Source organism: Chrysemys picta, chromosome 2 (genome assembly GCF_011386835.1).
Source record: "Chrysemys picta bellii isolate R12L10 chromosome 2, ASM1138683v2, whole genome shotgun sequence".
Classification (NCBI taxonomy): Eukaryota; Metazoa; Chordata; order Testudines; family Emydidae; genus Chrysemys; species Chrysemys picta.
Window position 1 is genome coordinate 249682282 of NC_088792.1, and position 27805 is coordinate 249710086.

At 42.9% G+C, this 27805-nt stretch overlaps 1 protein-coding gene across 2 annotated transcripts in view; it reads left to right on the forward strand.

Moving 5' to 3' along the window:
• Window positions 1–27805, forward strand: part of PTDSS1 (phosphatidylserine synthase 1) — a 51522-nt gene that overhangs the window by 345 nt on the left and 23372 nt on the right. For both annotated transcript variants that reach the window (XM_005291618.5, XM_024105272.3), the window contains exons 2-7: window positions 7217–7308; window positions 11387–11431; window positions 16819–16943; window positions 20954–21112; window positions 24858–25009; window positions 26810–26951. In XM_005291618.5, the coding sequence (XP_005291675.1) occupies window positions 7217–7308; window positions 11387–11431; window positions 16819–16943; window positions 20954–21112; window positions 24858–25009; window positions 26810–26951 (715 nt within the window). The remainder of the gene's footprint in view (window positions 1–7216; window positions 7309–11386; window positions 11432–16818; window positions 16944–20953; window positions 21113–24857; window positions 25010–26809; window positions 26952–27805) is intronic.

Here is a 27805-nt window from a genome sequence, read left to right on the forward strand (position 1 = left end):
CGGGGGCTGTCCAGAATGAATGGGGGAAGGGAGGATGAATGCGGGAGGGACTGGATGGGAGGAGCGAGCCGGGGAAGGTTACTTAGCTAGGCATGAAGGTTGCCAGGCTAGGCGACAGGCCAGTAGCTCAGTGACTTGTGGAGGCGCAGCCTAGCTGGGGGACAGTCACACCGGGATGGGTTGGTCTCTACCATGCGCCAGGTTTTCTTTTTTGTAAAAAAAAAATACGAGCTGTTATTTTGAACATGGCCACAGAGCGACTGGGGTTCTGCACCTCTGCTGGAGTTTGTCCCCCGCCCTCTCTGGATGCTGTCAAGGCATCCCTGCCAAGTATTACTTCTGTCCTGGACTCCTAAAAAATATCCATAAAGAGAAGGTATTTTTTTTTGCCTTTGGAAAGCACCTGAGTGCAGCAGGAGGATGCATCCTAGACTGTCGTACTAGGGCTTTATTCAAACTGACATTAATTTACTTTGCCTGGTGTCTTTTATGCACAGGGTAAATCTGAAGTACAATCATTTGGGTTTGCTGTATATTTGGTTATGTACCTGAGATCTTCATTACTGAATACATATTTTGAGTCAACCTCTCAAATTCAGATTATTTTAAGTGCTGATACAGTAGATAAAGACAAGGCATCTCTTGTGATAGTGACACTAGTCCCTTTTATCATGACAGAAGACAGTGCTATTAAGTCTGTTGTACATTTCTTTTTCCTATTTCTTGTTGGAGAAGGTAGTGTACAGTGGAGGCAGAGTGGGTTTTTTTGTTTCGTTACCATATTCACTGGTAAATTTCTTCAGGATTAGTGAGAGTGAGCTGTAACAGATCTTATCAAACCATAGCTGTGGTATCAAAATAAGACTTTGTTTTGGCCTTTTTCAATGAGCTTAATCCAAATTACAATGTGTCTTAAAAAGTATTATATCTCTAGCAAGATATAGAGTATCAGGTACTAGAAATGATTCATATCTTTTTTTTTTTAAACAAACAACAAAGCTTGTTCTCAGTACCATAAAGTCTAACTCTGTGTGATTTTTTTCAGTGTTATTTAGTTTCCTACCATGTTTTTGTAAACCATCAGTTGAAGTCTTCCTTGAAGTGAACATAGTTCTCAAGCAGTTATCTGGGACTTATTTTTATTAAATAAAAAAGTTATCAACTACACCATTTCTTGTATAGCGTCACATCTTTTGCTTATTGAACACTATTGTTTTATGCAGTCATTTTTGTAATTATTTTCTTCTATAGAGACACCACTGGTAATGTGAAGGCTTAAGCCCTGATCCTGGAAACACTTATTCAAGTGCTAACATTACTTCTGTGAGTAGTCCCACTGAAGTCACTAGAGCTGTTCACAGAAGTAAAGCTAAGCATATGCATAAGTGTTTACAGGATTGGGGTCTTATTTGTAATCAGTAGAGGTCCACTCATGCAGAGGTCCTTGCAGAAATGGGGCCAGTATATATGTGCATATATCTATGCGCCAATGTCTCCTTCTGAATAGGGTCACACTCTTGCTCATGTATTTGTGATTCTCCTTTGGCTTAGTGATTGCTAGAAACCTGTATTTCCTGAGCAGGAGTTTGTGAATTCTCTTCACTATAGACGCAACCCTGCAGTCCTTAATCCAAGCACACTAATTTCAGTGGGGCTTTTGCCAAAGTAAGCCTTGCAGGATTTGAACTCATGTTTACTGTTTACTTGTTGATCATGGTGACATTGTATGTATATGGTCACAGATTACAACTAGACTTTTTTTATTACTGATTGAACACCAACAGAGATTTACAGAGGAGAGAACCACTACTTTTCTCAGGGCTGATAAAATTTAAAAAAATGTAATTTGATAGCTTTGATTTTGAGAATATAAATGTATAGCTAATCATTAAATTACAAAGGTAACAAAATAAATCTTGTAAAACTGGGAAGGGTGTGTGTGAGAAGAAAGGTTTGTTTGTGAGAGAGGAAAATCAAAAATCTAATTCGAAACTCCCAACAAAATGCATCCCTTTCCTATTACTACCCGTGTGGCACTCAATAAGATACATTTGATAAAGTGCGTCCCTTGTTCTCAGCAAGTATCAACATTTACTGTCATTTGTAACTTGGGTAGGATGGCCCAGAGACCCCTTTTTTAAATCTTGGCTATGACCCTGTATCTCCATATTCTGTTGCATAAATAGTTCCGTATTTGCTATCATTGCCTAAAACTATCCTTGGACAAAGCCAACTGGTTATTCTTTTAGGGCACAATGCTGTGAGATGCTGAGCGTATCTTGGAAGACTGGGTCCTTGGGACTGATGATTCACCCAGGGGGAAAAAAGAAATGCTTAATCCTTATGTTTTGCCAAATAAAGGGTGGGTTGGGCTGCAGTTCAGATCTACTGTCCTCAAGACACAGGACATTAACTAGGTGCTCAGATACTTGCTTTTGGATAGATTTGTCGGTTTTCTTTTTCTTTTTTTGTCTTTCTCTGCTGTCACTTTTCCCCTAGCTCCGGTATCTTCCTCTTCCCCCCCCCTTTTTTTTCTTCTGCTCCCTTTAATTTCCAGTAATACGAACATGCCACCTCTTCTTCCATTGCTGGGGCAATACCCAACACATGTAGCTAGTTGTTTGAATAGGCATAGAGAAGAAAAGAGTATATCATCATGTGTTTCCAGTTACATTCCCCACTGTCTGTCTTTCCTGTTTTCCTCATCATGGTGTTTGAGCCTCTACCCACCATGTTCTCATTTCCCATGCTTGGGCCATCCAGTCCCAATCACTCCTCTGCCCCTTTGGAATATCCCTTCAGAGAGTCCCAGTTTCCTTAGACCTAGACATAAATGACTCACCGCTGCCTTCCTTCTGCAGTCACTTACTACCCACCCGTGACAGATTCACATGTGCAATGCAGTCAGGTAACCCAAAATTCAGGCATGTTGTCTTATACACTAAGTAGTGTAATTATTAGTACAAGTTTATTTTTAAGGAACATCAGACAAGGATGGGCTAACTCAGCCCTGGAAAGCTTCTTTCTTATTTCGTCCTCAGTTCCTTCTATGCCAGAAATTTAAGGATCTCAGATGAACCTGGGAAAAGCTCTTCTGTTGGATGCAGCAGCCAGATCCATCCTTAGTTTTGGGAACCTTCATTAGGACCTCAGGAGACAGAGGTCACAGTCCTGAAGTTGGCAGACTGGTGTGAAGCTAGACTTCAGAGAGGGGTTGCTTCCATGTGGAAAAGCCAACAAAGTAAATTTGAATGTGTGTTCAATTGCCTAATTTGCCTATTTTAGGCTTTTCTAATGTATCTGTCACCTAAATCTGTCAGGGCAACTGCTGCACCTGCCTTGTTTTCCTATTGGATAAGCTGGTCTCTGGCTTCCCAGCTCCAAATCTGTTGCTATAGCTGGGATTCCTATTGACTGTGCCCCACTGTTTCCCTTTCCTCCTCTGGGGAGGAGGATATGGCTTTCATTTAGCTGAGAGGCAATCAACAAGGGGGAAATGGCAACTGAGGGATGGCTGTGGTGGGCACTCCTTTGTGAAGCCCACACAGCAGCATTTTAATGGAGGTGACAGGCTGTGTTTTATTAAAGCAGGAATAGAATGCAGGACTGTGCATTCCCATCCCTTCAAAACACTGGAACAGTGCTGATTAAACCAACATGTCTGGGCCATCCTACCTCTTGGTTTCTGATTTGGTTTTGTATAGGGTTAAGTTGCACCCAGACCCCCACCCCACTGAGCCCCAGCCAGCTGGACCTGAACCCCCACCGACCAAGCCCCACTCCCTCAACACCTAGACACCCCTCCCCCCACCAAGCAACCTGCATCCAGCCCCCCACTCCCCGCTGAGCCCCAACCACTTTCACCTGGACCCCCCTGCAGAGTCCCATTGCACCTGTACTCATAACCCCCTCAGTGAGCCCCTGTTCATCCAGATCCCCCACACCCAGATTGCCCCACACAGAACCCTGTCCCCCCACACAAAGGCCCTTCACACTTGGATTCTGCTGGGCTGAGCGTGCTTGCCCCCACCTGGTATGCCTGGCACGGAGGGGCAGGGCCACAGGGTGTTTCTGGGCAGGCCCGGCCCTTGCTCCTGACCCTGACACAGTGCAACCACCGAGTCCGTGTGCTCGGACGTGGGGGCTTTAGGGTGATCTCCCACCTCCATGCAGCCAATGGCCTGTGCTCCTCACTACCATGCTGGAGCCTCCACATTTATTTATCAAAAATAAAATTTTCAGAATTTTAAAATATTGTGTGCAGAATTTTTATTTTTTTGGCACAGCCCCTCAAGAGTACATTTTCTTAATTATGGTTTGTTGTGACAGTCATTTTGTTTCCCTGTGCCTGCACCTTCCTCTCGGGATTCCCAGCAACACCTCTTCCAAACAAACACTGTAGTCTATCTTCTAGCTTAGAAGCAGTAACTAAGGTGTGACTCACATTTTTTCTTACCTACCTCTCGCAAGAAGACAGGATAAACATCCTTTTAAACAGTGTCACTGTATTAATCCCAAAATGAACTAACTAAAGCAGTAACTTTTGGCTTTCTTAATTAAGGCTTTGAATATCTAGTAGGCAGTAAGTAAAGAGGATGTACAGAGAGAAAGATGTTAGATTAACACAATAGTCAGGGTCTTGGGGCGGGGGATCTGATCTGTTCATGTAGTGATGTAATGACAAAAAAAAAAAAAAAGCTCTACAAGGCTGAGAAATCTTGATCTGTACAAAGCCAAAATATTTGCTGCCACATTAGGTTTAACTTAAGTGACTTAGTCCATCCTTCTCTAACATATGTGGCTAGGTTGCACTGAATTATGCAGCAATTTTACTTGATTATTAAATCATTCAGTAGCTTTCATTTTTATGGAAAACATTCTACCAGGCATTACTAAGTGAAAATAATGAATGTACACTGCTACGTGAATTTGTAGCAGAGGAATACTACCTCTGTATGCTGAGCCATTGTGAATCTGTGGGTCGGTGGGAGAAGACAGGGCAGCAGCTCTGATCAAGGCAGAACTCCTGGAGGAGCCCAGGGAGCCCAGTGCTAGGGCAGAATTCCTGTTTTTAAGCTAGTCATGGAATGACTCTAAGACATGCATGGGTGGCACTACAAGCAGGAAACGGACACTAGTAAATCTGGATGGAACAGGGGGAAGATTAGAGAAAGGTCACTGCCATGAGGTGCTTTAGAGGTTTGTGAGGAAATAGCTTTTATTAAATATGAGTAAAGCTCTCAACTGTTGGTGAGAGCTTTAGTCATATGTAGGACCCTGCCAAATTCATGGTCCAGTTTGATCAATTTCAGGGCCAGAGGGTTTTTTAATTGGTCAATTTCACATTTTCAGATGTTTACATCTGAAATTTCAGGGTGGTGTTACCACATGGTTCCTGACCCGAAAGGGGGTGGTAGTGGGGTTGCAAAGCTGATGTAGGGGGTCGTGGGATTGCCACCCTCAGTTCTGGGCTCTGAAAGCAACAGCTGTGGAGCTTCCTGCAGCTGGGGGAGATTCCCGGAGGTTGAGGTGGGTCTGATCTCCCCTGTGCTGCTGGGAGTCTTCAGAGCTAGTAGCAGCCATGAGCTTCCTGCAGCTAGGGGAGGTACCCAGAGATGGGTCTGATCTCCCCCTGAGAGCAGCTGTGCAGGGAAAGAGGAAGTCCTGTCCCACCCCACCCCATCCCAGCAGCTGGAGCCTGGTGAACAGTAGGAGCCCCCGGCTGGGGCGCCCCCAGCCCTGGCCCTCCAATAGCTAGATTTCATGGGGGAGATCTGATTTCACGGTCCGTGACGTGTTTTTCACAGTCATGAATTTGGTAGGTCCCTGTTCATGTGCCATGTGGGGGCTTCGCATGGCAGACCTGACCTATCCAGGGCTTAGAAGTTTCACGGGTCGGAAAGGCTGCCATGGCACTCCGTTGTGGTGTAATGTATTATTATTCTTTATTTGTATTACCATAATACTTAGGAACTGTTGTCATAGACCAGGACCCTAATATGCTAAGGGCTGTACAAACACAAAACAAACAAAGCTGTTCCTGCCCCAAAGAGCTTACAATCTAAATAGGAGATTATGCAGCACTTTGGAAGAGGGGAAAATTATATGTCACACATTCAGAGCCACCCCTTGGGTAGGGCGAATTGGGGCGACCGCTCCAGGCCCTGCGCTTTGGGGGGCTCTGTGAGCTGGTGCGATTGGCTGGCACAGTCCGTCCCAGAAGAGACAAATCTGTCACTTCCACCCTGGGCTCCACCTCCTCCCCCTCCCGCCCCACCGGGGCGGCTCTGCCCACATTTATAATTCTGCATCTGAGGCTAAATGTTGGTGCAAACTCTAACATACAGTACTATTTCCTCACAGATCCCATCCTGGCAATTATTGTGGGGCAAATTCTGCTGCTGCAGATTCATTTTTGAACCATCCTGAAATAAGATACCCTTACTTCACTATGCACAGCTTAGTCCCTTGTAAAACTAGAAAGAAAATTTGACGCTAAAAGGAAAGGAAGAAATAATGGAATATATTTCTGTGCATTGTATATTGGTATCTAGATAAGTTCATGATGAGTACATTAAAATATTTAGTTATAAGCAATAAGATTTTAATCTTAATAGTAATAATTAAGATGTGCTATATCGACTATGCTTGTATTTGAGTTACTAATAATTAATGGTTACACTTACTGATTTTGTTATTTAAGGGTCCTAGAACTGACTGAAGAAGAGAGAATTTGTTGGCAAAAGCCAGATCGATTCTGAATGGGTGGATCTCCCATGTAAACTAGATGGTACTCTTAGCTGTCTGAGAAGGAAAAACAGCTAAATCAGGCTTGCCAGGATTTCCTGTCAAGATATTCACACTGGATGCTTACGTCTATCATTTGGCTATAATATAACAACAACCTTTCTCCAAAAGAAGAGGAATAATTTAAATCTTATTATTTTAACTTTGCAGTCAGTTCTGACAATGGCTAGAAGCTGTGCTCCTGGTCTGTGTATATTGATTTTATGTTTAGCTTTGTTCTTGTATAAATGGATGTGTAAGGGTGTCAAGTGAAACCATTACTAAGTTAGCATCTCTTATTGGTTGTGAACCGCCATTGATTTTCAAAGCTTATTTCCAAATGTATTTCATTAACCTGGTGTCTAGAATGCCTTTTCTCATTATCTTCAAAAAAGTCATGTTACTAACTTGATGAGGTCTGTCTTTTCAGGAATGATTCTATCCCAGAAGATAATATTTGGAAGGGTATCCTCTCTGTGGTTTTCTTCTTTCTAATCATTAGTGTTCTAGCTTTTCCAAATGGTAAGTATATTGATGCTTTATCTTTATTTCACATGCATATTTCTTTTCACTTGTTGCCATTTACTTTCTGAGCTGGAAAGGATTGCTTGCTTCTTCTTCAAGTAATTGCTCATGTCCATTCCATGTTAGGTGAGTGTGCTCACCACATGCACCAGTGCCGGAAGTTTTTCCTCAGTGGTATCCATTGGGGACCGGTTCTGGTGCCCTCTGGAGTGGCTTGCATATGCTCCGGTATAAGCCTCCCCCTCCAGTTCCTTCTTAACGCCAGTGTCGGTGCTGGAACACTCCCCTTGTTCTAGCAAGCGGTTTCTATTCAGTGGTTCTTTGAACTTTTGTGTAAATAGTTGTTAGTTAGTAGTTAGTTTACAGTTCTTAACAGTTCTTAATAGCTAGTAGACCTTAGCGAATAGTCCCCTGAGGGACTTAGACCAGGGATGGGGCATGCCTTGTTCCCCGGGCTTTAAGTCATGTGATTGCTTTAAGGAGCCAGTGCCAATTAGCGATCCACACCTAAGCTGTTTGAAGTGTCTGGGTGAGTCCCATATCCACAAAAAGTGCCGCATTTGTAAGGGATTCAAGCTCTGGACCAAGAGAGGGAGAGACATTAGACTTTGCACGCTCCTCTATTCAACCAGGATATCGTCCTTCCTGTGTTCTATCTGAAACTTCACAAGACCAATGAGAGATGCCTGCATGCTCTAGATGTCAGGCATACCATAGCTTTCTATTTGGAGCGCAACAATCCCTTCCGCAGATCAACTCAACTCTTTGTTGCGACTGCTGACAGAATGAAGGGCCTTCCAGTGTCCTCTCAAAGGATTTCAAACTGGATCACCACTGCATCCGCACCTGTTACGAGTTAGCGCGGGCTGTAGCGCTGCGACGCGGTAAACAGTACACATGTTTACCACTCATTACGCCATCACCTAGGATGCCAGAGATGATGCTGGATTTGGCAGAGCTTTGTTGCAATCAACACGTCCATGAACTCTTACCTACTTCCGATGGCACTGCTTGGGAGTCACCTAACATGGAATGGACATGAGCAATCACTTGAAGAAGAAAAAATGGTTACTAACTTTTAGTAATTGTTGTTCTTCAAGATGTGTTGTTCATGTCCATTCCATGACCCACCCTCCTTCTCCACTTTCGGAGTTCCGGCAAGAAGGACCTGAGGAATGGTGGAGGCACATATGTGCGTTACTCCAGAGGGCACCAGACTTGGTACCCTACGGATACCACTGAGGAAAAACTTCTGGCACCGATGCATGTGGCGAGCACACTCATCTAACATGGAATGGACATGAGCAACACATCTCAAAGCACAACAGTTAAAAAAGGTTAGTAAGTGGGTTTTTTTTTAGATAGATTTTATTCACTGTATAAATTAGTTGTAATAGCATTGAGCTGAAATACCAACAAAATACAGGTTATTTAGCTTTTGCATGGTGTTGCTAGAGAGCCATAGTCCCTTGAAAATGGAAATGTCAGCTTTTTCAGCATATTTGGGGATTTAATCTCTGAATAATAATAATTAATAATACCTGGCTCTTCTACAGTGCTTTACATCAGTAAATCTCAAAGTGCTTTGCAAAGGGGAGGTTAGTATCATTATCCACACTTTATAGATGGGAAAACTGAGGCTCCAGGAGGGAAAGTGACTTGCTGAAGGTCATATAAAAGACTAGTTGCAGAGCCAGGACTAGAACCTAAATCTAACATTTATTGTTACGGATGTACAACGACGGTAGAGTTGCTCTACTTCCTCTCCACCCTCTAAGAAAATGAAACTTGAAAGAATTTTTCAATGATTGTGAGTGTGGTTGTGAAGTAAATCAAAATATTTGTATTGCCGTGTTCTACTAATGATGGGAGTTGAAAAGAATAACGCTTTGGTTACCCTGGAGACCCTTCAGGAGAAGTGTTATCCTGTTTTGAGTTACATGTATTGTGATCTTTGTTTGCTGCTGTAGACTGGCTATGACCATACATTTATTGGTCAGTTTTGCTTCCCCCCATTTCAGATATTCCCATGCTGCCTCTGTTCAGCAATAGTTTAAATCGGGACAGATTTGCAGCTTTAGAGGGGAACATTTTAAAAGGACTCACTAGAGCTTTGTCTTATGATTAAGAGTTTTATGTGCAAGAAACTGAATTTCTGGTTATATTACCCATATATGCCATGAAAGTTTTATTTTGGAGTGCACATTGGCACAATATGAATTAGTGCATTCTAGATGAGGCTGTTCTGGCATGAGAGAGAGCTTGTGTAAACTCCTGGTGATCAGCTCTGTCTTCAACAGCAAATGATTCTTCAATCTTGAAGGATCACACAAGAGTATCTGAGGGGGCAGAGGGGATAAATTAGAGATCATGTCTCCTCTCATCAGATGTAAAAGCCTGCCAAAATCCAGCTTCATAAATTCCAAGGCAAAAAGAGACCACTGTGAGCATCTAGTCTGACCATCCCATAGAACTTCCCCATAATAATTCTTTTTGAACTAGCACATTTTTTTTTAAAGTTGTTGATGTGAGTTTCTGATGGGAGTTATAGTCTTAATGTTTTTATTGAAAAATTATGGATGGAACTAAGTATTTTTAAATATGCTTAGATAACAGAACGATTAGGGTGCTAGGAAGGTGGAGATTAAATGACTGTTAACTTTATTAACTCTCTTAGAAAACTCGGATTCATGGCCCATAATTGGTTTTGGGTAGATTTTTCCAAAATCTTTGTGGATCAAATAAATAACTCCTTACAAATTCAGGGATTACTCACACAAATCGTAATTTGAAAATAAGTTCCTCCAAATTAACATCAACCACTATCATGCTGTTGACAAAAGAAGGCAAGGGTTTAACCCAGTGTGCCTGTCCCATAGCTACATTCTATAAAATCTCATCAAGGTAATCACTAATCTCCCTACCCCCATAAATGAATTATGTATCACACACAGACCAAACCGATTTCCTATAGGGAAGAACAAATTTGGATATGCGAAGGAGGTTGCATAATGTTATGACCCAAACCACAAGATCTGCATGTGACTGTCGTTCAATTATGGATTTAGAAAAAAAACCCTTGCAGGGTGAAATAGGTGTAGCTATTTGCATATGGGATTCAAAGAGCAATTCATAATGTGTATTAAAGATCTATGTTTTCAGCCTCTTCCTGCAGTCTAGAAGAATGGATTATATTTAGAAACTTTTCAGCTCTACCAGACAAAGGTGGCCCTTATCTCCACTTCTCTTTTTGCACTAGTTTGGCGTTTTAATTTAATAAAGGAAGTCAATCTAATCTCTGGCAAAATAAATAAATCTAAAACAGAAGCCGTAATAAGAGGACACTCATCCTCAGGAATCCAGGCTCTTGAGAAAATATCTTGAAGTTAAACCCTTTTGAGCTGTGTGTTTAATCAGGATTTGTGTTTGATCTTAATGGTGTCTTTAAAGGTATCAATTTCAATTTTGTAGACAGAAGAGCTGATTTTTTCACACAAATCCAACCCCTGCCTGATATTCTTTGCGATATCTGATATTAGGTCCGTTCGAAGTTTTAGGTGGCCTGCCTGATAATGTTTTTGGGAGTCAGTGCCCCCAATTTCATTGCTAACCTGCAGAAACTTGTACTTGATTACTTATTCATTCCCAAAATGAAACATGCCTGCAACTGTAAAAAACCACAAAACAGATGTAATCTAGAAAACAATTCAAGAGATCAGCCTGTTAGAAATACCAGCAGCTGGCACCTCAGCATACATGCATCCAAAACACATGCCATCTTCTTACCGCCGGAGAAAGAATGCCAATGAAAAGTAGTTGCATATTTCTTCCATGTCCCAGTAATGATCAAAAAACCTTCAAATCCTAGAATCAATTACTAATGAACTTGTTTTACTTAAATACTGCAGAGTCTCTAAGCCAAACCTTCAAGTACATTGTAAAGCTTGAAGGAAAACTGATCTTTGCATGTTAACTTTTGCTGCTATCCCCCTGAACCAAGTCTTAAAAATAATATGCTGTAGTTTTACTCTTTGTAATCAATTCACTGTCATCTAACAAACATTTCTCTCCACAGGGCCTTTTACTCGCCCACATCCAGCGATATGGCGGATGGTTTTTGGTAAGTTTTAAATCTTTATTTTTATCTTACCTAGTTTCATCAGAAAATGCTGGTCGGTTGAACCTGAGATTTTTCAAGAAAACGAATAGGGTTCAATTAACTTGCACCAAATCGCGTGTATGGGCCCTTCCATGCTGTCTGCCATGGGCCCATAGATCCAACGCTTGTATGATCCGCAGCTCCCGGAGAGCTCTGCCATGCCAGGGTTCGTATATTCCAGGGCCTTACATTGTGATCATCTAGACTGAGATTCCTGTATAAATATAGAACTTTCCCAAAATAATTCCTGGAGCATATCTTTTAGAAAAACATCTAATATCCAAATTGTCAGTGATGGCCAATCCACCATGACCCTTGGTAAATTGTTGCAATGGTTAATTACCCTCACTGTTAGAAATTTACCCCTTGTTTCCAGTCTGAATTTGTCTAACTTCAACTTCCAGCCGCTGGGTCATGTTATGCCTTTCTTTGCTAGATTAAAGGGCCCATTATTAAATATTTGTTCCCCACATAGGTATGTACACACTGTAATCAAGTTACCCCTTAACCATAAGCTAAATAGATTGAGCTCCTTGAGTCTCTCATTATAAGGCAGGTTTTCTAATTCTTTACTCAGACTCATGGCTCTTCTCTGAACCCTCTCCAATTGATCAATATCCTTCTGGAATTATGGGCACCAGACCTGGACACAGTATTCCAGCAGTAGTTGCACCGATGCCAAACACAGAGGTTATTTTTACCTCTCTGCTACTATTCAAGATTACTCTGTTTATGCATCCCAGGATCACATTAGTTGTCTTGGCCACAGCATCACACTGGGAGCTCATGTTCAGTTCATTGTCTATCATGACCCTCAAATCTTGTTTTAGTCACTGCTTTCCTAGATAGAGTCCCCCATCCTATAAGTCTGGCCTACATTCTTTGTTCCAAATGTACACAATTACATTTAGCTGTATTAACATGTTTTGCATGCAAAATGCATTCCCTGGTCTAAGTCCCTCAGGGGACTATTCACTAAGGTCTACTAGCTATGAAGAACTGTAAACTAACTAACAACTATTTACACAAAAGTTCAAAGAACCACTGAATAGAAACCGCTTGCTAGAACAAGGGGAAATTTCTAGATGTATGGAATCCCTGACAGTCCTCTTCTCTTTGGTGGCCACAGCCTGCCCGTCCTCATCTGTCTCCAGCCATGTAGAATGCCACTGTGACCTCTTGCCTGTGGTGGTTACAAACTGCCAGGCCTCCTCTCTGACTCCCTCTCTCTCTGATTCATTTGTGGCCAGCTCCATTCTTCCTTGAATCTGGGTTACTGCTGTTTCCTGAACCTGGCTCTCTAGGAACTTCTCAGCTTTTCTGATTCTCAGTAACGTCTCTACTTGCTCCTCCAATGCAAGAATCTTTTCCTCCAGCACAGCCACTAACCCGCACTTCATGCATATGAAGACAGAAGGGATTTCAAGCAGGAACAAAAACATGGTACATCCATTGCAAGTCACCACCACTGTTTCATTGATGGCCATCTTGATATCACATGTGCTGAACCTAGAAGCCTCTTACATTGCTTCTTTCAACTCACTCCAAAACTTCCCTGCCTCTTTTCATAGATCTCCCTATCAGGGATCCGGGAGCTTGAAATCCATGCAGGCTCTCTGGGATTGCTGTGCAGCCAGGAGCCTGGGAGATCGAGTTAGATTACGTTTTCAAGCTATTAAATAACCTCCCTAAGGAAATTGCCGTCTCTGTAATTGTTTTATTCCTGGTATAAGCTGTTTTGTATATTTTTTTCATTAATTCATTGACAAATATTTTAATTAGACACTGCTCCTGTACTCTAACCTGTCTGTGGAGGGATGCTGCTTTGTTTCTACAGATAGAGGGATGACCTGTAGTATTCCAAAATGTCTTACAATTAGAGCTTTAAGTTTTGCTTAAAATGGTCAACTCCAGTGAAGCAGAAAAATTGAGAATAGGTTTTTATAAATATACATTGAAAGGAGCCCCGAATTTAAAATCTTTGCAGATTTATGAATCATTTGTTGAGGGGGCTGATGCATTTCAGATCTCTCCCAGACACTGCACATTCATTCTGGAAGCATGGGGGCTTAGAGAGAGAGAAATGTTTTCATGTTTCAAGAAAAGCAGTTTTCAAATGTTGTGATTTTTATTAAACAGCTTACTCCTAAAAGTATCTTAATTTGCTGAGAAATAAGCACAAAAAATCAGAACAGGGCATCCTCTTTGTAATACATGTAGCAAAAGTGTTACATGTCTTTTGAAAGTTGCCCATTTAGTTACAAGATTACAATGTTGGAAGTGAACTGCTGCCTCATCATAATCCTTAAAACTGTTTTCCATTAATTAATATGTCACATTTATGTATGTAGAATGTGAAGTTCACAATCCGTTGTGGTGAACTACGAATTTCCTGCTGTTTTCACATCGGGGCGGTTGTAGCGTCCCAATTCAATGGGCACTGCACTGACCTGCCAAGGGAGCACTGATCACCCTGGCACCACAACCCTAATCCCATCCTGGGGGGTGCTGGCAGGGCCGGTGCTTCCCCTAGGCGGTTGCCTAGGGCAGCAGGATTTGGGGGGGGCGACATTTTGCCGCCCTTGGCGGAAATTCGGCGGCGGGGGGTCCTTCCGCTCCGGATCTTCGACGGAAATTCGGCGGCGGGTCCTTCACTCGCTCCAGGTCCCGCCGCCGAAGTGCCCCAAAGACGCGGAGCGGAAGGACCCCTGCCGCTGAAGACCCCAGGCCCCCTGAATGCTCAGAGGAGAAGCGCTGCCGCCTAGGGTGGCAAGAACCCTGGTGCCGCTCCTGGGTGCTGGGAAGTGGCTAGAGAGCAGGCCTGCCCTGGGCTCACCCACAGGGGTGGCTCCTGTCCAATGGGGCTGGGCCCTGCTCTCTGTTCCAGTCATTGCAACCTGTGCATGGGGTCGCAGCATCACTTGGGGTTGCCCTGGCTGCCCCTCCATTGTGACAGAGAGGCTGCTGGACCAAATTCGATCAAGTGGCGTTGTGACTTGGTGCATGGGTGTTGCAGCATCTGCAGCCAGGACAGAACTGAGTGGTGCTGTGACGCTATACACCAGCTGCAATGCCTATAGCAGGCAGTTGGGCCCAAACCCGTGGGACAGGAGCTGCCACTGTGAGATAGATGCAGGGCAGTCTTGCTCTCAAACCCAACAGCCCTCCCCAGTGCACTAGGCCAGGAGTAGGGGATGTTTGCCTGGGTTTGCACCCCGGGTTTTATCATTTCTGGGAGTGCAGTTGAACCCATGCTACAGTCACTCATGTTTCACACTTACATTATTGGGGAGCACCTTGGGTCCCATTGAGCCATGTGTGCCAGCATAATTTTATCTATGTAGGTATTTTTGACTATCAGTGTGGTATCTAAATGTGGTATCTAATTGCAAAACTTTTAACCATAAACCATAAATTTAACAATAAATTGATCAGCACAGTGTTCACTTACATAGCAGGGCAGAAAAATTCCCTCCACTGCAGGAATTACTCAGTGAAATTCTATTTCTTAAAACTATCTGAAATACGTGGCAAAAACATGCAAAATTCCCCTCAAAATATTTGGAGGTTCATGCGGCATAAAGCAGATTTTGAAAATATTTTTATAGAATTGAGTCTGATATGAAGAATAGATCTGTTCAAAAAGATATCGAAGATGCCTCTGTTGGGATTGTTTATGTAGCTAAAAATATCTAGCCTCTTAAAGTAGCTGATGACTCATCTGTTGACATTAAAGGGTCACTGCTGATTAGCTATAACAAGTTTGAGAATTCAGCTAACTGAGAAGCTTTAATAACCTACCTTCTGCTGTACAGTCTTGGGGTACAGTAATTGTAAATTAAAAGGATGGTCTCAAGGTTGACACGCCCAGAACTTCTATTGTACTATTAGAGAGAGAGTATACCTGCATAATTAGGGAAAAATCCTGCTCTAGTGTGATTCTGCTTCCCTGGACATGACTAGTCAGCCACAGCTGTTCAGTAAATGCAGAGCAGGATGGCTCTGAGGGGTGCACCTAACTGCAACTCCAAAATAGAGTCTCACGCAGGAGCGCCGCCAGCTTTTCTGCCGCCCTAGGCGGCGGAAGGTCCCGCCCTAAAATGCCGCCCCCCACAGAGGCGGCGGAAGGTCCCGCCGCCGAAATACCGTCGCAGTCGCCGCCTCCCAAATTTTAGCGCTCTAGGCAACCGCCTAGATCGCCTAATGGGTTGCGCTGGCCCTGGTCTCACGCACAGTTGGGAAGCATATATTTCACCACAACTCCTAATCAGTAGGCCATACCTCGTCTAGTAGCTAGATAGGTATCCATCCTTCCTTTATGTTGTACAGATCCCCTGTGGGAGGGAAGCTCTCTGCACAATCCTCTAGCCCTCATATTCTCTCTGCATACCTCTGGACAGGATTTGACTCTTAATATATAGTGACATCATGCAATAACCTCGTTATTATTAAGACTTATTAGTGTTTGTCTTAATTAAACTGATTTTAAAGACAGATATGGGTTTTTTCCCATATTTTCCCCCCCTCATGGTATTGCTAGAGGACAGAATTAAGGTTGTTTGAGTGTCTAAACTGCATTTCTTGCATTGACATGTTTAGATTTCTCTTAAGTGTAACCTTAATTGAATTTCCTGGAATTGTAATTATGCCCAAATTCAAGCATTAAAACATCCCTGTAATGTGTGTTTACCCTTAAATTACTGATATGTACGCTCAGTCTTAACTTAATGTAGTTTTGTATTTTTGAATTTCCTAAGTTTGCCTTTTTTTAGAATTAAACTTTTAATGACAATCTCCAGCACATCAAAGCAGCTACTAACCAGGAAAGCTAAAATTGCAGCTAAATTTGCATTTCCAGAGCAGTTCAAATCAGGCGTCTCTGTCCCTTAATATGCAATTATTGGTTTAGAAGGCTGTGTTAGTGAGGCCAGGAGAGAATGAAATCGGGACAGGAAAAGCCCAGTCCCTGAGTCCCAATGTCTCTCTTTTTTTTTTTTTTAGAGCTTCCCCTGTGCTCCTGCTTAAATTCTGTGTTTAAATTGCTCTTTGGATGTGACTTGTTTTGGTTCTGTTTGCTCAGTCATGTCTACGTAATAGAATATCCGATAACCAATGGTATGAAAGGCTGGGTTTTTTTGTTTTGTTTTTTCCCCCCAAAGATTGCCACATGGTGTGTGTTTGCAAAATGTTTGTATGCAGCTATTGTCTGAACAAAACCTGCATTTGTGCAAATTGGCATTTCTGTGTGCAGTTAACCACTGTAAGCAGGCTTTGGGGCACCACTTTGGAACCAATTTTTGACTATTTGGCCCATGGAATTTCCTCAATAAACATTCTACCTCCGACAGGTCTCAGCGTTCTCTATTTCCTGTTTCTGGTGTTTGTGCTCTTCCTTAACTTGGAGCAGGTCAAAGCAGTGATGTATTGGCTAGATCCTAATCTTCGTTATGCCACCAGGGAAGCAGACATCATGGTATGTATACTTAGCATCCTCGTGCAAATTACAGCTATTTTGTATTAACTGTCAGATCTCTACATTTCAATGAACCAGTTAAATATTTTTTTATTCTTTCTGATTCAAATTAGTAAAAACTGATCTACTGGGCATATTAGAAATATTTGTGATGAGGTTCTGGGTTATATTAATCATGAAAGTGATGCTAGATAGGTGAAGGATATCCATCATTGTAGTATCTAGATCATACCTGAGCAGCTTGGAGTCAAGTCAGAATAGGTGGTCTACCATTGCTATCAGACCAAATTTAATGGGGAATATGGGGGTTTTCCTGACAGTACTAAGCAATGGAACTTTGTTCCTTTTGTGCTTTTGCACAGACTTAATTTCTCTCATATCCTTTACAAATAGCTATAATAAATGACTTATTTGTGGACAAACTAAATCCAGAGTTATGGCCCTGTCTCCTCTTGACACAAAGGAAAGTGCAAGTGGCACCCACTGCTAGGGTGTCAGAGCTGTACTTGCAGCTCCAGGTATAATTAGACTTCTTTCTGGGGAATCTTGCTGCAAGTCTTATGCTTTTTATTTGCGTATTATCATTGTGTCTACAATATACAAACATGCAGCACCCTGCCCTATCTAGGAACTTACAATCTCCTTCAGGCAAACAATACGCTTTGTTCAAGAAATAAAACAGAGTACATAGTTAAAAAATTGCATATGCATGTGGGTCATTATACAAACTGGGAGATGAACTCAATTTAACTTTATAGCTTTATGGCTTGAATTTGGACCCTGTTTTCTGCATATGTGTATGCAGGAAAAGAAGTAACAAAGCATAAAGCAACTGTGTTCTCCCTCCTTGGCCTTCTCCCCAAAACCCATGAAGTTCATACTGCCAGGTCTTCTGTGGCCAGACCTGGGAAGAGTCTAGGGTATGCTGTAGGATGTATACCCATCTGTAGTCAGAAATTAAAGAACTAAGTAGATATTCTGATGGTTTTGTTTGCATTGGTGGCAAAATGAGAGCCCTCTCTCTGGTGCTCAAAATGCTGTGCCCGTCAATAAGATGACTTTTACATTTTACCATAAAAAAAAAGCAGCACCCTACATTATTGTAATGTGGCACTGAATAACCTAAATAATTAGATTAAGATTCTGTAATTTCATAGGCTCTTGACCTGAGCTTTCTCATGCTATCCTATCTTTGGTATTACACTGGTTTCTCCAGTAGTAGTAAATGTAAACCTTACAGCTAGGAGACTTGCTAGGAACAGAATTTTTTTTTAATTATGGTGTAATGGTTTTTAAAATGTAGGGCCAGATTGTGGCTTTTAAGGCATAGTTTGCACTGGACAGGGTGCAGACTACGTTGCAATAGGCTTCCTTCCAGGGCTCCTAACTCCTCTGGAGGGATCTCCCTGGCACGTGCACTGCAACTGCAGCTTTGCCACCCTTACAGTGGATGATACTTTCACTTCTCTCTGTGCCCGATCAACTCCACTAGCCTGCGAGAGGAGGAGACAGGGCAATAACCCCCCTTTCAGCAACCCTGTTAGAGTGGCTTTTACCTGTGACCATGGTTGGCGCATGAACCCCCCGCTTTGGGGAGGCTAGTCCCCTGCCCCTTCCGCATAAGTAGGGCCCTACCAATTTCATAGGTGTGAAAAACATGTCACCGTCCATGAAATCTGATCTCCCCTGCTTCTGCCCCCGCGCCTCCCCAGCCGCTCCAGCCTGGGCTCAGGGCTTCTGCGTCTCCCCTGCCACTCCAGCCCGGGCTTGGGGCTTCCGCACCCTCCCCAGCCCCCACAACTGCTCCGGCCTGGGCTTGGGGTTTCCACGCTCCTCCCCCCCCGCCGCTCCGGCCCAGGCTTGGGGCTTCTGTGCCCCCCCCCCCCACCTCCCAGCTGCTCTGTCCCAGGCTCGGGGCTTCTGCATTCCCCCCCAACCCCCCCCAGCCACTCCGGCCTGGGCTTGGGGCTTCTGTGCCGCCCCACCCCCCAGCTGCTCTGGCCTGGGCTCGGGGCTTCTGCATTCCCCCCCAACCCCCCCAGCCACTCTGGCCTGGGCTTGGGGCTTCTGTGCCGCCCCACCCCCCAGCTGCTCTGGCCTGGGCTCGGGCTTTTTTGGGGCCTCCCTCCCCCCCAGCTGCTCCGGCTCAGGGCTTTCACCCCCTGCCTTCCAGCCTGGGCTCGGCCGCGGCTGCAGACAGGGCTCAGGGCTTCTTCCCCTGCAGCTCTTGCACTGCTCAGGGTGACCCAATGGGGTCTTCTGCCCTGGGGCTTCATCCGGGGCTGGGGCACCCATTTTTCCTGGGGGGGCCCCCAAATTGGCTGGGGGCCCCTGCCTTAATCGGTCTCTGGCATGGACTAGCAGCCAGGAGCCCCCAGCTGGGGCACTCCCAGAGCACAGAAGTGAGGGTGGCAATCTGCAGACCCCCCTAAAACAACTTTGCAACCCCCCCTTCCCGCCAATTAGCCCATTTTGGGTCAAGACCCCTGTGTTTATAATACGGTGAAATTTCAGATGTAAACACCTGAAATTGTGAAATTGACCAATTTTTAAATCCTCTTGCCGTGAAATTAACCAGAATGGACTGTGAATTTGGTAGGGCCCTACGCATAAGGCTGCACCTGAGCCGCACCACCACTCCCCCGTGCCCGGAAGAGCCTGGCCCAACCCCAGCTGCTCTGGCTGCTGCAGGTCACCCTGACCACTGGGCTGCTGGCCAGCCTGAGCCCCAGCCTGACCCCCCAGGCCACTGGCTGGAGCTGAACCCCCCTAGCTTCGGAGAAAAGGGGGAGTGAGTGTGGGGCCATGGGGTGGCGTGTCATCGTGCAACAGCCCTGGCTTATTATACCTGCTGCCCATGTGAGGGCAGTTGCAGTGAGCAGCGCTTACCATCCTTGTGTGGGGAGAGCTTGGGTGAAATCCTGGCTCCACTGAAGTCAGTGGGAGTTGGATCTGCAGTTTGTCTGTGGAACTGCTTCAGGCGTTGTACTGAGGATGTACCACTGTTGAGTTGCTTGAAAACCAGACCTTCAAGGACAGCATTAAAGCAAGAGAACCGTGATCACTTGTATATAACCTTTTTTTCCATGACCAGCTTGCTTGGGGTTTTGTATGTATATTTTCCATATTTCTTTCTCCTTACTATTATTTCTATCCTTCAGTCACACGTGCAGCATTCACCCCAAAGACTATCTCTACCCCTTTCAGATTCATTTGCACCATGATAACATCAGTATTATCCTATTCTTGTTTACTGCAGCTTTATTGGCTAGAAATTGAGGAAGAGCACTGAGGGATGGGGAGCAACATTATTCCACATAGCTATTTCTTTGGATTTCTTCTCTCTGTCCCTGTTCTAACTCATCTCAGATTTATGGCTTATGGAAGAGCGCAGCATGATTTTCGCTTACCAGCTGTTTGATTAATTTAAAAAAAAAAGGGAGGTGGCAAAATATAAACTTGTACATAGTGTAAAGTCCTGTCTCCATGTGAGACTGGTATGTGAGGTCCTGATCGCAGCAGCATTGGTGCAGTTCTAGCCAGGCAGGGAGCAGGGTACAGAGACTCCATTCTGTACAGCTCTGAGGCCCAAGAGGGACGTTCTGCGCCCAATCCACACCATGCACAAAAACCAGCCTACAGTGTACGTACCTGAGGCTATGCACTGAGGACAGAATTTGCCCCATAATTACCAGCAATGATAACAATCAGCACCTGCTTTAAACAAGTCAAAAATGATAGAGATGCACACCAGAAGGAGCAAAATTCCTTCTGTTTTCAAGTGTTCACCATTCAGTTTCCCAGTGACCCTTTTTCTAACCTAATTGCCAGGGCTAGGAGGAGGTGGAAGAGGGCATTTCTAATGTTGGTGGGAATAGCAACATGGATTTCAAAATCCAAAATATCTTTAGTTTCAGCCTTTCGGTTTACGCTGAGCTAAAATTGTCCTTCCGTTCTGGTGCTTCCAGATGTAAATCCTAACTGAGGATCTGTTGTTGTTTTGTTAACAGGAATATGCTGTGAACTGCCACGTTATCACCTGGGAGAGAATCCTCAGCCATTTTGACATATTTGCTTTTGGGCATTTCTGGGGCTGGGCAATGAAGGCCTTGTTGGTCCGCAGCTATGGGCTATGTTGGACTATTAGCATCACCTGGGAGCTCACTGAGGTAGGTTAACATGTTAATCATGAGCAGGCTGATGGTACTATATATTACTCAGAGCATACAGGAAAGAGGATTGGCAATTTTACTTCAGCACTAGCTAAATACCCAGTATACGTACAAAGTAAATTACAAAAAGCATATGCTATAATCATTTCAGGAAGAAATGTGAAGACCAAATAGGCTACACTAAATAAAATTAGAAAATGAGAATAGTTAGTAGTAAACTCTGACTAATTCAATCAGTGCAAACGCTAACTTGCCCCTGTCCACACTAAGGGATCAGCACGAATTGCTGAGTTAGGGCACCAGTTGCCAAGTGGGAGCTATTCCCTAGTGCAGACAAAGCCTTAGGTTAGACTAGCCCTGCAATGCTCAGCCCTACTTTTCCCCCATATGTAACAGTATCCTACATAACATGACCCCAGCCTACAGTAGTGTTTTGAGCTGTTATCTTAAAACACTGTCGTATAACTGTAAGGATTACTGACTGATTTCTGTGCTAGGACGTGAAAGCAGTTCTTTCTATACGTGGGCTCACACACACATTACTCTCTTCTGCAGCTGACTCTCATTCTCAAGCCCTCTTTGTGCTTGATAATTGCTGACATCTATGTTGAATTGGCCAGTAGGAACAGCAGTCTGTGCAGTAGCCTGTTGTTCTTAGATGTGTTCTGATAATTAAGTTGAATACTCGTTATCCTAAATAACTTAATTTTATCCAACTTTTATCTTATCTAACCTATAATTTAATCAGTAGAATGTTACCAGCCTAACTCCTGAGGCCACATTTCTGTAAAGTTGAATTCAGTTTTGTAATGCCTGAATGATCAGGGTGTGGAGGATGCCAGTTATGGGGAAGCTGTTGTTCTAGAAGCTGCAATGAGACAGACTCTCTGAAACTTGCTTTCAGTTATTAAGCACTTCAGACCAGGAAGGCTCTAGTTCTTACAAGCCAAAAAGACTTTGAACAAAATTTTGAGACTTTGGCGTCTAAATTTAGGTTCTTAAATCCATTTTAGGGCAAAATTTTGAGACTTTGGCGTCTAAATTTAGGTTCTTAAATCCATTTTAGGGCACCCAACTTAGTAGGCCTAATTTTTAAAGCAGCAGATCTCATTGATTTCATTGGAGTTTGATGGTGCCCTATTGATCATCACAAAGCCACCCCCACAACTTGACCCCATATGATTGGTATTCCCTGCTAGTGAAGGGCAGAATATTGGAATAGACAATGTGTTTAGGGGAAAGTTTACCATATAGGTAGGATGCTGCCACTCAAATGGATTTTTAGGGCTTTAACTATTTCAGAAGAGTCATTAGAAACCTACCGTAGTTATCAGGGGAGTTGCATAGGGATTTAGTTGTTGGGCATCTCCTGTTAACATTGATAGCTGTCAGCTGGCTAAATCCCCATACTGAAACTGGACACTCACACATGCTGAATACTATCTTCTTAAAGTTGGAATTCAAACATACCTTTGATGCTCCTTGCTCAGTACCACCAACACCACATATTGGTATTATGCAAATATTGTTACTTTGTTTAAACTCAGCCTCCTCAGCTATAATCTACAGTGTCTTTGGGGAAAAAATAATGCATTATATAAGATCATTAAATACTGTAAGAGAGTTAAAACATAATATGAGAAATGGATATGATGCCAATTTCACGCCAGATTTATCGAAAAACTTTACAAAGTAAGATGATTGATTTGAAACCATTGTTAGAGTATAAGTCGCGTACGCCTTTGATTCTGGAGAATAATTTAAAGTTCTTCCTTTTCATGTTAAAACTGGCCCACAGCTTTAGTGCAGGAAAAATAAAGATGTTTAAACAGTTCTGTTTCTGCAGTTACCCTGGAGGAAAGGTATCACTGTCAGGATAGATCACTGTATCTCATTTTATAATGACCAGCATAATTTCTTGCTCTGTGCATGAGGCACTCCTTGCCCCTCCCTCACATATCTGACATAACATTTTTTCTGCATTCTTCTGGCAATGAAAGATGTTTTAATGTGAAATTCTGGTAGCATGCAAAAGACTACACAAGCCAATTCCTTTTACTTTTGTTAGCGTTTAATGAAAGAAAATATAGAATACTATGAGGAAATATCTGTTTTGCTTGGCACCTCCTTGAACATATCACAGGGACTGCTCAACATGCACATATCCCATTTTCTGAAGAATTACTAAATGTTATCCAGTTTCGAGCCTTTGGGGTTTGCGGAGATAATCTGTAATGGAGATCAAAACTTGTTTTGACTTAAGCTGAGCAATCCATTTCTAGCCCTGAATGAATCAGGTTTGTGTTTTACTTAAAATGTCTCAGTCCCACCATTCTGCCTCACTCACTCTATGAATGAAGATTATAAAGTTACTTCTTCTTGAAGGGCAGAGGGTATATCTTATTGCTGGACCGATGCCATACGCTGCTCATGACATGAACATGAGTCATACAGGAGCAAGACGGTGAGCTTTAGAAATGAATGATGTTACACTCTCCAAAGGAAGTTCGTAGGAAACTGGAAATATTGGGAGATTGTAACAGCTCTTTTACCCCTATATTGCTTGTTTGAATCTAGCTCTTGAGGACTGAAAGTCATTACTGTCTGTTCTGCCCTATGTGAAATAAGTAGTTGGTCCCGGGACTTGTCTGCACTGATGCAGCTGCACTGCTGTAGTGTGTCTCGTGAAGAGACACTATGCCGACAGGAGAGCGCTCTCCTATCGGCATAATTTCTCTACCCCCGTGAGAGGCAGAAGTAATGTCGGCAGGAGGCACTGTCCTGCTGACATAGCACGATGTGGACAGCGCCTTAAGTCAGTGTAACTTACATCGCTCAAGGGGTTGTCGTTTTCACACCCTGAGTGACTTATGTTACATCGACTTAAGCGGTAGGGTAGACCAACCCTTAGTCTTCTTTTTTTAATAGCACCATCTCAGCACTATCTCAATTGGCAGTTAGCAGAAATGCAAGGGATTGAAAGCACATGGAGAATGAAATATCCTGTTGCTCCTAGGCCCCTCCAGGTCAAGGATGAGACAGTTTGGTAGGTCAGCATGGCAAAGCTTGCACTGCCACTGCCTTTGCTGTATCTATTTATGAATAGAAAAATTGCATCATACGGGTTGCCAGCCCTATAACCTTTTACAGGCAGTAAATTCCCCAAAAAATCATTAACAAAAAAGACTTAAGTTCCTGAATTGTGTTCAGTTAGAAGTCTTAAAAATCATGCATTCCAATGTGCTTCAATATTGATGCTGATGATTAAAAAGTAAACACATTCTGCTGATTCTGTTATTGACTGTTCAGACAACAGAGTTTAACACTAAATAACAAAGAAGATTCTCTTTAAAATGTAGCCTTTTAATTTTAGACAAGCACAAAACCACACTCCTTTCTCTGAAAGAAATGCAGTTGTTCTGCAAGGATTCTGTGTTATAACATTGAATTATATCTGAGGGGGTCAAAACTCTGCACTTGATTCCTATAGATAGTACAGCACTAGAGGGAAAAGGTGAGAGGAGGGAAACCTCTGAAGCCTTTTTAGGACCCTGATCCAAAGTCTACTAGAATCAGTGGAAAGATGCCCATTGACTTCAACGAACTTTTAAGCAGGCTCATAAAATATGACACTTTTTGTTCAACACTTGCTTTTTTAAAAAAGAAAAGAAAAGAAAGTTGAAAATCTTTGTAAGAATTCTATGTTGTTCCTCATCCAGAATTTTTTTGCTGTATTCTCTAGCTGTTCTTCATGCATCTTCTGCCTAATTTTGCTGAATGCTGGTGGGATCAAGTCATTTTGGACATCCTGCTATGTAACGGGGGTGGCATCTGGTTGGGCATGATAGTTTGTCGTTTCTTGGAGATGAGGACCTATCATTGGGCGAGTTTCAAGTAGGTCTAAAGTAAAAGCCAATAAGCTTCATGTTTAAAATATTGCAGTGTAAAATTCTGAATTATTAGCTCCTCGTGAAATGTCTTTATGTATGTAAAATGCATGTGCTATAGAAATGGAGTGTGATCAGTGTATATTTACAATGCTATATATGAGATTATTAATGTTGGGGCACCATCTTGTGTTAAAAGATTTAGTTTCATCCACAGTTTTACTGAGATGGCAAAGCAGTATTATCCATCTTTTACAGATGGCGAAACTGAAACTGAAAGAGGATAAGTAACTTCTTGTTAGTGACCTTGGACAAGTCAGGGACAGAGCTAGGAAGAGAGCCCAGATCTCCTGCCTTCCAGTCTTGTATCCTATACACTAAACCACACTACCTTCCTTAACTGGACATGCTGTTTGCTAAGATGAGGGAGACCTGGGTTTTGGTCTAAATTCAGGATTTCCTGCCTCTCAATCCAGCAGGGACACAAGGAGCATCATAGAGTTGGTGTCCCACGTCTGTGGGAGAGTGCAGTGCAGATTAAGAGTAAGACAAATAGTATATCCATTGAGGGAACCGTCTTCACCACTAGCTTTTTATTTTAGGATGGTGTGGTGGTGGTTGTCATTATCTGTTAAGAGGCTCATGTGAATTCCTAGTATTTTTAAATTCTTGGTTGGTGATTTTACAAAGGTGAACTGCAAGGAGAAAAATGGTTTTGCTTGTGTCCTTTACTGTTCTTTTCTGTTATATAAAGGTAGGTTCGAAGATTAAAATAAACAAACAAACCAAACTTGCACTTAAAAAACCAAATACCAGAAATGTTAATCTCTATTTCCCTGTTTCTCCTGGAGGAGCACAGACCTAGAGTGGGATAGTGACATCACAACAGGCTGAAATCTAATTTGTCGCTTTTCCAACCCTCAGCTGGAGGAGAGGAGAGTTGGAAGGTTCCACCAACAGCTTTCCTTCCATTTGTTTTGTTAACCGTTCGGGTAACAAAGATGTTAAAAACAAAATGCAGCCCATCTGACAGAGACTCCCCTTCCTTCCAAGGTGGAGGGTGGGCGTGGGGGCAAAATTTATGAAGCAGAGGTAAGCTTATGGCTTACATACAGTGCTGTATGTACATGGCCATGTGGGGCACCCAAGTTGGGTCCAATATCAAGCTAACATGGGTTGGGAATCCTGCAATAGCAACACACTCAGACCAGTGGAATAGGAATCCCATATTTCTAAATAATGAAATCTGACTGATCCTTTAAGGAGTGGGGTTGATGATCTATAGAAGGGAATCGCCATCTACACCTCTTGGTAAGGACAGTGAAGCTGTAAAATAGGGAGATAACGAGGGAACCTCTCTTCAGGATTCTGTGGGAGATTTGCAGAACACCATTCCTCTTGGTCCTTTTTCCTTCAGGGAAAGAACAAAATGCTTTGAAACCCAAACTGAATAACTGTACTTTAGATAGCACTGAGAGTTTGATGTCATTGTTTTCTAGTTTTTGCTTTTTTACTACTGACTGAAGTCTGTATATAGCTCTGCTATAAGAAGGCTATTTCTCATAATAACCGTTTGCCTCTTCACTGAAACACTCAATAAATTCTGCCTCTTAATGCAACCCTCGCTGTAACACACAACACAATGCCCTTAAGTACAGATTCATGGGAAAGAGCAGTGCATCATGATTTGTTATAGAAGAAATACTAAAATGCAGTATCACTTCCCCTCCCCCTCTACCCTCTCTCACCCCCCCCCCCCCCGCCTTATCTTTTCCTTATCTTTACTGCAGCCATTCTTTTCTTTCAGGGACATTCATACCACCACAGGGAAAATCAAAAGAGCTGTATTACAGTTCACTCCAGCTAGCTGGACCTATGTTCGCTGGTTTGACCCCAAGTCTTCATTTCAAAGAGTGGCTGGAATATACCTTTTCATGATCATCTGGCAGGTAAGAAATAACTTTTGTGAAATCAAAACTAGTATCAGCTCAGTTTACTTACTGGCTGAGTTTGGTTAGAAGATATTATATTCTTATCTTAGTCCATCATTGAAATGTATAATTAAATGAACTGATACCACAAACTATTCTGGACACTATCCAATGCATCTGGACTACAGTTTAGGAGTGAAATTACAGTATCTGTGAAAGAAACAAATGGCTGCAGATTGATGTACTGGCTGTGGGGTTACTGTATGCAAAGGATAGTTATAAGAATTGAAGAAACAAATGGGTAGGTTTTTCCCAGCTGATGGTGCATGCACCAGTATGATATTCTGAATTCAGTCCCCAGTTCACCAAGGTGCTTCAACATATGCCTAACTTTAAGTGCATATGACTTTAATGGGAATATTCATGTGCCTAAAATTAGGCACTTGCTGAAATACTTTACAGCATTTGTGATGGTACCCAGGGATATGCTCTCTTTTTTAGGACTCTAATCCCATTGCCCTTAATCTCTGTTCAGTCAGGCAACATTTAATACAAGTGGCAGTTTTGCTTAAGTGAAGCCCATAATAGCCCTTAATGACATAGCCTTTAGTGATGACCCTGTTTTCTGGGCACTTATGTGCTACTGCTATCTGCCTCTCATTCAGTTGTGTGGTCTGTAATCTGCCTGAGTTGGCAGGCACTACCTCATACAACTCTGTTAAACTGGTACATTTGCCCTAAAAGCTCAGGAACCACTGGTTTAATTTAAACCATTCTTGATCAGAAGGAGATACAGCAAGAGAGCACTGCATTATTGAGCGACTGCAAACTATTTACAGTCATTGGTGTCTGGCCCCAGTCATATTGCTGCC